The 10,923-nt window shown below is 45.3% G+C and overlaps 1 protein-coding gene across 1 annotated transcript in view; it reads right to left on the reverse strand.

Annotated features, from left to right (window-relative positions):
• Positions 1-9,673, reverse strand: part of fgf14 (fibroblast growth factor 14) — a 29,888-nt gene extending 20,215 nt beyond the window's left edge. Inside the window, exons 1-2 of the mRNA XM_068702081.1 lie at positions 9,550-9,673; positions 7,983-8,086 (exon numbers count right to left, since the gene is read on the reverse strand). Of these exons, the coding sequence (XP_068558182.1) occupies positions 7,983-8,086; positions 9,550-9,601 (156 nt within the window). The 5' untranslated portion in view covers positions 9,602-9,673. The remainder of the gene's footprint in view (positions 1-7,982; positions 8,087-9,549) is intronic.
• Between the last annotated feature and the right edge of the window lie 1,250 nt (positions 9,674-10,923).

Raw genomic sequence — 10,923 nt, forward strand, 5'->3', positions numbered from 1 at the left:
TAGAGATGTACAGATTATCCCAGATGGATGAGGGAGATTTAGCGTGAACTCCGGCTGACGGATCGATAGTTGGCAGATGGCCACCGTGGTGGAAAAGTCAGCCGAGTCGGGGAGGAGAAATACAGCTGCAACATGCTTCTATGACGATATGGATAAATGGCTTCAGGGACACCGAAAAAAAATGATTTCTAGGAAGCTCACAGATGCCTGAGCAGGTTCTCTGAGCAGCCCGCATGCACACTGCTATGAACGTGCAACCGTACAGTACGACACCGGCCGGTACAGTAGAGGACATCGCGTAGCATCGAGGTGGGGCTAATACAAAAGCACAGCAAAGAAACGGCAAAATCTAATAGATGTACAATGGTTCAAAGAGTGACTTATGACAGCTCTAATGAAAAACCTTGATAGAACGGCTTATTACGCATTTATTTTGTGCACCATTTAGCTTCTGGTTACGTATATATATATATATATATATATATATATATATATATATATATATATATATATATATATATGTGTGTGTGGCTCTTTTCCATATAGCATGTGTTTCAAGAAAACAGGAGAATCGCAACCCAAAAAAAGCATGGGGGGGGGGGTGTTAGCAATAATCTTTTCCATCATAGATACTTAACGGTCTTGGATCTGGCGGGTTGTAGTGGTGAGGTTGCAGATTGCAACTGAAACTTCTCCCCTGTGCTAAGCGTGTAAACGGGAACGGCTCTATCCAGAGCGGGCCGCCTCAAGCTTAAGATGTTTATTAACGTTTTGCGATGCAATATAAAATACGTCAGTAGATACCCCTCTCGTACATTTTGAAGCATTTCAGTGTCTATGAAATGGCTTACAGGTCATTAAATGACACTACAGTCATCACACCAACAAGTCCGCTTTCACAGCCCGTGTATACTCGATATGTTAGCTTTGTACTGCCGATTGCATATACGCTCCAAAAATCATAAAAGTGGTGTTCATTTGTCAATATTACCTAAACATAAACGTGTAAGTATCATAAATCTGTTTGCCACTTTCTGCAATTATCCAAAATCCAATGGAAAAACCTATTGGCTTTGTGTCGAGGGAACCTTTGTGTTGAGGGAACCGGTGAGATGTTGGGTTGGCCTACAAAAACTTTTCATCCCTTAACCACTCCATAGATCCCCTGAAATGCTACACACTGTTTCTTTAAGGAATATATATATAGATTTGGGGAGGGTCTTGCTGTTTGAGGGAGCTCTTAAATAATCTAAGCATCAAGGAAGGCTTTTTCTGAAGGAGCTGATCCCCCTGTAAAAAACACAAGAACCGGCGCATGAAGATGATGCCGATCATTTGCATTAGCAAATGCATTGGCATGAGATAATCCACAAGGTCAATTTGCCAAAAGTGCGATTGAATATCATCAGTCAACTGGTAACCAAGAAGAAACGAAGCCCCGATAAGCCAATCAGCCAATGCCAGCAGGACTTCAGTGCTCTGCTGACTCAATGCTCCATGTACTCCACGCAGCCTATTCACCAGGACTTTAAGGGAACTTTGCTGGATCTTCTTTAAAAAATGTATTTACAAGAAGATTTAAAAGCCTCCCACCACCTGTGATATGCGCAGCACACCGCTTGGCAGGTTAACGGGGGCGGACCTCTGGATTTACAGTGTTTAGAGACTCTTCATGATCCATAATGCATTGACTGAAACTCCTCCCGGCACATTCAGAGCCTCTGCCGCAATACCACATACCATAAATACTTGTCATGTAAACCAGTGATTCAGGGAACAGCTGCAAATGCAGACTCATAATTTCCTTAAATAAACCAGAGGAGGAGCGGAGTGATTGAGGAGCGAGGGGAGACGTGGCATTAATAGACCTTAAGCTGTTGACCTGGAAAGAGATGGAGGTTGTGTATTTATGATTCATTGCTCGGAGAGGCGTGATCCCCACAGGTAAGGGCAGACAGTCTGTGGGGGGACTCCCTGTTTCATGGGTGGGTGACTCACTGTTGTGATGCTTTCTACTGGCACAGCCCAAACTACCACTTACTGACGTGACTCTGGCAAATAGCAATACTCTGCCAATGAGTGTTTTCCAACTTGTATGATTTTTTTTTTTTTAACAAGCCAGGAGAGTCCATCCATTAGAAAGCCATTAATAACCACCGTGATGTTAAACGGCTGAAGGACTGGTCCGTCTATTCTTAGCTCCCATTGGCCCCGACCAACAGTTCAGCAGTTCAGCTTTGACGCATACCTCCAACCTCTTTGTTCATTAATGCATGAAGCTGCTCTCCCTGCAGCCCTTGTGACCGCCACCCTCCCCGACAGCAGCACCGCATTAAAGGCAAGAGAGGAGCGCCGCCTTGGAAATAATGAGGTTCCCCTATACCTCGACTCTGGGCCCGACGCTCCTTTTGTTCAAGTGGTTAAAGACACAAACAGGATCGTTTCAGAGGCAAGGTTGATGTCCAACAGCCAAAGCAAACCTCAATGTTATGCATTTTAAGCTTTTCGCGCTTCATTTTCATGCCACGTCGTTCTACTGCGGTGACGGACACATGGAGCTGTGGTGAGGTTTAGGAACATGTTCATGTTTGGGCTTAAACTATGAACGTAAACTAAGTAAAATACACTCGGAAACACCGCGACAGGAAAACATGTCACAGACATCCCTAACCTTAAAAGAAAAAGACACTTTGGGACACTAACACTGGTCTCCTGGTTGCAAGTCCCGTGTGTCCACCCCCCCACCGTCAGCGGCCTCTCTCACATTTCACACCACATCACTTGTTCAGAGTGACGTGTGCAGATGCATTTACATCGTGGTCAGTGCTACAGACTTCACGGCGCACAAAGAGCACCCAAAAAGCAGGAACGGTGTTTTTAATGCAAGCCAAACGACTTACATCTAATTGTTGTGTTATTCATACGCCAATTGGTGAAAGCGTACTGCAAATTAAATGTACGCAAGTCTTCCCTAAATGATGACACAATTTATAGGTACAACTTAAGTCAAGCTGGATTTGTTGGCAGTGAAGACAGAGTTTGAATAATGAATAATGTTTCTTGCACCCTTAAGTGTGTTTGTACGCCAGAAGCTCCATTTGCATCAAAAGAACCTGGAATGCTCCCGACGCTCCACCTGCATTGCTTATTCTTCCGTAACGCATCCATGAAGCTGTGAAAGAGATCGCTGTCATTCATGGCACATTTGAAATCAACACCAATAAAACATGTTTCCCACGAAGCCATCTGTCGGGCGACGATGCTGCATGTAGATTAAACACACGTGTGCTCATACACACTTGAGAAGAGGTGTCACAATTCTGTTGATGTATTTATATTTACGCTCTCCATATGGTCGTACATGACTAGACCTTTTTTACACAGCTATTTGCAATAAGTCACCAAAGTAGTGACTACTCGCAGGGCCGGCAAGTTAACCTCTTACATGCTAGCCACCCGGGAACATGCCGGGGCCTGTGAGGCAACAGTAGGTTGAAGTTCTATCTGCTGGTGTGACTGGGCGAGTCACAGGCTTCCCTATCAGCTGAATGAAAATAAAAAAGGATTCATAGAGATATAGAAGATTTCTTCTAAATATTGTAATCTTCTGTGAATTCACACTGAACGATTGTTTTAATATCAGGTGGAATGAATTCTCCGCCTGTGAAATGCCGTGTCTTTGTGAGACACCTGAAGCATTCGAAGAACCACAGAAACAGAATACGGAGTGGAACGGACATTGAGTACCGGTACAAAAGAAAAGTTGTTATAGCGACAAAACACATTGGAGACGGATGGTTAGCTAGTTAGCCAGTTAGTTTGTTCTTCTCCAGGGCGATGGAGAAGATGGTTCTCTACGCTAACGTATCGTTACTACTCCACCGATCGGTTTACTGCAAAACCTCCCCTCAGAGAGTCTGTGACTTGCCGTAAGTCGATCTAGTTCACACCACGGACTGTATATAAGAAGTAGTCATCGTGACGTCACCCACTGCTTTGTGGACTGCCGTTTGGAAGGCTTGAGTTTGGCAATTTCGCCGTTGTCATCTTCAAGTCGTTTTTGTGTAGGTTTTTTTTGCAGCCAGTGAACGTGAGTTATTATATTTGGAATGCGGAGGAGTGAAGTAGAGACACAGTAAACATCTCTGGTAGCGACAACGGCCTGTCAATCACAGTAAGCCCCGCCCTAAATCATGCCTTGCTTTATGGTCTGTTTGACTCTAAATGGAGCATAATGTACTAAATGAACATCATGCTGTATTGAAGAAGACTGTAAACTAGAGATTGAGACCATAAACTCATGTTTACAATGTTTACTGAGGGAATAAATCAAGAGAGAAGTAGAGTCATATACTCATAGACTTCCATACAATCTGACTTCCTTTTGCAACTAGAGGAGTCGCCCCCTGCTGGTCAGTACAGAGAATGCAAGTTTTAAGACAGATCCTCATCGGCTTCACCTGGCAGAACCGGAGGTTGCCCTCTGGTTTCTACAGAAGTTAGCTTCTACAACAGTCTCAATGGAAACGGTACATCAAAAAATGGCCACCGCTCTGACCGGATCTTGCTACTTTGATTTGAATGTGAATGTTCGGACTTCTCCTATTCTATTTCTATGGACAGAACATTTGACAGCAGCCTTAGATATAACAGCCACAGAGGTGGATATGAATAAGAATGTTGGGAGACTCGTGGCTCCTCAAAGGACTCTCTTTGGTTCCACACCGCCGACTCCTGAATAAGCCTCTCTTTTCTATTCTCCCCCACACATTCAGTTTCATATCGATGCAAACGGAGGGAGCCCTCACATTAAGCTCCTTGGAGATTTCATACATTCGGAATTGGTCGCTACAGGGAAGAGATGCCCTCACCCCTCAGTGTTCCTACAGCCTCCGCTGTAACAAGTGAATCTTGAGCCGCCACGCTGCTCCAGATTGGTCCTCTCAAGGATTTCATTTTCGAAAAAGGACCACTTAAGTGATGTGGCAAGTCAATTTGACAATCATGAAAGGTAGCACTAAGCTAAGTGCAGACTCCTGATTAAGAAAGCCTGCAGTGAGAGACACGGAGTGAAGGGAGGGAATGGGGAACTAGCTCTAAAGAAAACCAGCCAACCATGAAATGCCCAACCTTTACACTTGAGAGATGCTAGGGAGACTGTGTTAGCAGGACAGGCAACAACAAAACCTGCACTGTAGGGAGTTGCATTCTCTGGCACTTTCATTTCATCATGTGTAGCAAAACTACAATCCAACACTTCTTGGTTTGCTTTTTGGAGATTTAATATCACAGTCCCTACAGAATAATTACGTTGTTGTTTTTTTAATCTTTTATCTCATTTCAATGCGTCTGCTTTTGCCAACATAAAGACTTCTATTACAGTTATCTGGAGACTACAGCAAGTCGCGTTTCCGCTGCCTTCTACAACAGGCCGGGAGAACTGATTCTCCCGGCCTGTTACATTATTACATTTCAGAAGGAGCGCCTGATCCAGGGAGCGGGCCTGGAGGAGAAATTAGCTGGGAGTTCATTGGCTCGGCTACAAAAGGAGCAGATTAAAGAAAGGGGTGAGATGATTGAACTCCCCTTTCTTCCGCGGCGTGTCCTTTGTGCCGGGCCGCACAGTCACTTTGATGCTATCTCTGCGCTGCATCGCCTCGGGTGCCTCACACAAAAGGATGTGATGCACAACCGGAGGCCTTGAATGGAGCTTTCCATCTAATTCCTATAAGAGTGGCACTCTGCTTCTGATCCACCTCATCTGCTGGGAAAAATGAGCGTCGCTCATTATCAAAGCCCGTCATCGCAGTCAAAGCCTTACAAATGCATTGTTGTGAAAGAATACAAAAAATGACCAATTGAATTCTAGTTAATGAAAAAGACGTGGCTTTCTGGGAAACGAGGCCAAATACTTTTTTTCCCAATAAAAACGGGTTGTTTTTTGTTGCACATTAGCCCCGTATACTCCGTACTCCACCAACTCCAAAGCAACCTCAACTTCTGCATTGATATGACCTTCAAAGTAGTTTCTGAAAAATGTGAGTGCGCTGTAACCAAATACCCTTAATGGGTAGAAAAAGGTCAACTGTCAGATCCTCGCTTGCAAAGGAGCGGAGTGATAATGGGAGGGATGGTTGTACCTTTTGCTTACAGAGGAGCGCGGAAGAGGCAGGAAGATGGGGGAGGAGGATGAAGAACATCTCACAAGGCTGCCATTACCGGAGTAATTCACACGCCAAGGAGCAAAAAGAGACCTTTGAGTGGGTGGCCGGGTAGTTGAGGTCTGATCAGAGCCTCCATTAGCACAGAAATGAGCTGCAAATGGAGCAGGAGAGAGCTGAGTGAAGAGAGGAGCCAGAGGAACACAACGAGACCCATTTCACAGCACTCCTGCTTGGGCTAAACATGGTTTTTCTTCAGCGGACACAATAAGTAAAAACACTTCACGATAAGGCTCTCTGAGAGCAACTTAATCACAGCTGCAAACCCTGCAGTCAAAAAACAGGGCTTCAGGTGAGCTTGAATATGTTAGTTATAAACTAGGTCTGAGTTTTCACAGCAACAACTGTCAACGACGCAAAACCACTGGTGATCCACCTCCAGGAGTCGAAAAACCTCCTGATTATTGAATGTTGAAAGTGGGGGAAGCACGGAAATCATAAGAGCATATTGTAAAAAGACAACGTGTGTGGAGGAAGAGGCACAGCGGTCACAAGGGGAATCTAACCAACAGCGATATGAGAGGAGTCTCCGATCAAATTTCAATTTAATAATTTTCTTTTTTTTGCCATTTTGTAAATTTGAATATTTGTCTAAATGTTGTCTTTTTGCCTTTGAAGATAATGTGTTTAAAGCTTTACTTTTCCAGGTATGCTTCTACGACGCGCGTGTCTGCCAGGAAAAAGATAGCGTGCAAATCAACAAATCATGCAAATTACGTGCGTGACGCAGTTTAGGGCAGCCATTAAAATATGTTAATTCATAATCCCTACTGTGCTATCCCTTAATCACATACATAAGATTCCAGGTCAATCTTCCTCAGATGAATTTCAATTCCCTGGCTCAAGTCCAGTAAGTATTAGAGAGTTCCAGTGGAATGCCGGTGCTTGGTGTAGCAGGAGATCCTCCTGGATAATGAACGGAGAATGAGATGGCTCTGCTCCCCGCTCAGAGGATTAGAAACATGAGGACAGCAGAGGGAAGAGGAGACAGTGATTCTGATGGATACACCTGTCAGTGAGAGGAGCGGCGCTCCCAATGTTCCTCCCCGCTGATTGATTTGAATGACCGGGAGAGGACAGAGTGGAGGAGTGAGACGAGGAGTCTGTGCTGGGCGAGGTCTTATCACCGCCTCGGTTTGTCTGTAGCTCCACAGATGTCTGCTTTATTCTGAAGCAGGGCCGGTCAATAACAGCGGCTGACCACTAAGAGAAAGAATCGCTGCTCCTCAGATGTCCTACTGTAACTCTAGACATACGTGTCCCAGCGTTTATCTGCCAACAGCGTCCATCCAATTCATTTCTATCGTCTAACAGAGCAAAACACTGACATGTTGTGAGAGTATTTTTGTAATTCACTGCAGCAGCACAAAAGCGGATTTGAGAGAGAGAGAGACATTATGTCGATGAAAATGTTTAGTTTTTTTTTCATATGGAATGAAGACTCTATTTAGGGCATTCAACCTGATGAATAGAAATCTGGATGCATGAATCTATGCTTAATGGGATCCCTAACCTTCAGCGAAATGCAATTATGCTGCAGCAAATGTGGGAAATATCTGAGACGTGTTCAGGGACCCCTCGTTGTAAATAAGTGTGTTGCTTGCTGGGTTAAAAAAAAATAAAAATGAATTTGCCTATAAACACACAGATCTATATTTGAATATCTATATTGTTGTATGGAAAGCACAAATAACACAGACGTTTGTACATGTTTAAACAGAATTATGTACATCGTAGAACACAATAGAGACGCCTGCTTACTGATGTGTACAGATGGCCCTCCCCGTTCATGGCGATGTATAAACCTGTCTTCACGGACTGAATGGCGACGACTCTGAGGCCCACAGGAATAAGGTTGAACAAAGCTGAAAAACACACAAGTGAACACACACACACACACACACACACACATGGATACGTCACCGCACAGCATCACCACAGACCTAAACATTACATAATGCAATTGCTAGCTGTTGCATTTAGGTAAACGCTGACGATGAATTGGAGCAGGGCTGGGGGATGTGACTAGCCTAGCATAGCCGCCGCCACCCAGCGCTACCTGAGAAGGAGCTGTAATTGGTGCCGGCGCTGGTGCGTGGCAGATCTAATAGGCCTTTTGTTGTTGTAGCAGACTCCTCGGGCCTGGCTAGCTTGTTTGTACCAGAGAGAGAAAACAGGACCGGCCTGGCGGAGACATTAAGAGTGTGTATATGGGAGACTAAAGGTGCATAATGACTTCAGCTGACCCTCTAAGTAATTGGTATTGGCTGGTTTGGAGGCTGAGAGAACGACTGCGTGACTGTTGTTTCTTGGTGGCTTTTGGCCAATTTAAAATAAATCTTGTCAGTGCCAGCGCTTGATTTGACCTCGCAGTCTTAATGATACGGCGCGTCTCTTGCGCTCACCGTACGCGTTGCCCTCTATCTCAATAAGTCCCCTTCGGCCTATCAGATGTGACATGTGCCACGTCTCCTTGTGCCGACAGGAGTAAGTGACACAATGTGGAGTGTCGGGCTAGCGTTAGCACCGAGCAGAGGAATCAAATTAACCACCTAGCCCGGAGCGCTCTAGAGGAGCAGTGCCAGAACGAGCTAATAATACTGTTTCCTCCCCGTTAAGCCCACTGTTTCCTGGTCCACTTTCCCTCTCAGAGGAGGGTACGTCTGTTTGATACTACAGCTGCCATCTAAGAAGACAGTTCAGCTCCGAAGGCTGAAAAATGAGGGGAGCTGCTGGCCTGAAAGTTACAGAAGCGTGACTGGAAGGTTGCCGGTTTATTTGCCGTACCTGAGGGATAACAGTGAGCAAGGCACTTCCCGTAAAGAAAAAACAACCATTTGTGCTCAAGGAACCTATCCAGACTTTAAAGGGGGCATATGCTCATTTTCATATTTTGGGTTTCTAATACAATGCGTTTGCTTTAATTCACATAAAACACATTATTTTTCTCATACTGTTTGTCTGAATACAACCTTTATTCTCCCTCTGTTTGAAACGCTCCGTTTTAGCGCTGAAACATGTGGTGCACCTTTCTAAAGGTACTTCCCAAGCTGTGGGTGGAGATACCAAGATACATACTCTAATGAGCCTGCATGTGATCGGCTTGTTGAATCTAGACAGCCCACAGAAACTGACTATGTTGTCTTATTTCACAGTTTGTGGGACGGTAGGCACACAAATGTATGAGCACCTGCTCTGAAAAAAGTGAGTTTTTCTTAATGATAATTCCCCTTTAAGCACCAGTTACTTGATCAGTTTTCACAGTGTCCTCTTGACTTATCCAGTGTTGCATCTAGGAGCCCATCAGGCACTTTCAAAAGGTACTCACAGGAATTACTGCTGTCATCTTTGGTCCCATCAAGAGAGCCATCGGGGTTCATTTGCAAGTAGTATCCCTGCCTGCAATATAACCTGGTCACTATACCCTTGAGCTGGGGATCTGCAGGAGAGAGAAAGAGAGAGAGAAAACAGGAGGACACATTAGCAGTCAGCAAAACCACGAAACCCTCGTTACAGGGACTGCTGCGGCAAACCAATCAAGCTTCAACTTTTTTTGATTCGATATTGCAAAGATATTGTATTATGTTGTTTTCTGAGGTTGTTTTTTTTTAGCAGCAACGCGCCATGAAACAGAACTTCTCCACGGTACTCGGTGACTCCTGTGTATGCTCACAGGCAAATCCTGCAGCCAACTTTATGGGCGCATTAAGCCCAGCCCCGCTCAGAGACAGGCCATCCAATTACAGGCAGCGGAATTAATCTGTGGTCGCCTGACTCCCGTAATGAACCCAACAGCACCCTCTCTGGGTCCTCGGCGTGCGAGGATGCAAAAGCGTCTGTGCTCCAGCTGACCCGACGGGGGAGTTAGCCACAGAGGTATCTTGCTGCAAATAAATCACTGCTGCGGTTAAATTGCCCAGCGGCGTTGCAGCTCGACCCAGTCGTGTCGCAATTTAGTCGCCGTTGTTTTTGTGGGTTTATAATAATGTGAAAATTGAAAAGGTAAAGGAAGGGAAAACTTAAAAGGAAACATTTTACTAACCTGCATGGCGCTGCACATTTGGACGCGTGTGTGTGTGTGTGTGTGTGTGTGTGTGTGTGTTTGTGTGTCTACAGACAACCACTGGGGTCATATACCATCAACATTGGTCTTATTGTAGAGACAGCCATCACACCAGATTTCATTCTAAGAAAGCCCTGGGGAGGTGAACAATCAACTTCACCTGAGCCTAAACTGTGCTCCTTGTGTGTGTGTGTGTGTGTGTGTGTGTGTGTTAGTGTGTGTGTGTTAGTGTGTGTGTGTGTGTGTGTGTGTGTGTGTGTGTGTGTGTGTGTGTGTGTGTGTGTGGCCACAGAGGAGAACACGAGGGGTCTCGCTGAGGGCAGAGAGAGGCTTTTTTCTTCCTCTGCCTGTGTACAGCTCGAGGCGGTCTCTTCTGAAACGGTCTCTACTTGCTGGGTGACGGCACGAGACCTTTCCACACCGCCTGAAGAAAGAAGAGACAAAAAAGCCTCTCTACCGGTGTACCCGAACAATATCGCTACGACGGCGTTCAGCGCCGCTGCTTTGTTCGACCTCGTCAGAACAATGAGGAGGTGGCTGAAGCCGAAATGTGACCGTCAGAGTTCCTCCGCTACAGGCGTGGAGCGGGCTGACAGGAAGGTGACAGCATCTCTATGGTTCACAATGACACTCAAATCT

This window comes from Cebidichthys violaceus, unplaced genomic scaffold (assembly GCF_023349555.1).
Source record: "Cebidichthys violaceus isolate CVI_PGR_0920_01 unplaced genomic scaffold, fCebVio1.0.p SCAF_80, whole genome shotgun sequence".
NCBI classification, from domain to species: domain Eukaryota; kingdom Metazoa; phylum Chordata; class Actinopteri; order Perciformes; family Stichaeidae; genus Cebidichthys; species Cebidichthys violaceus.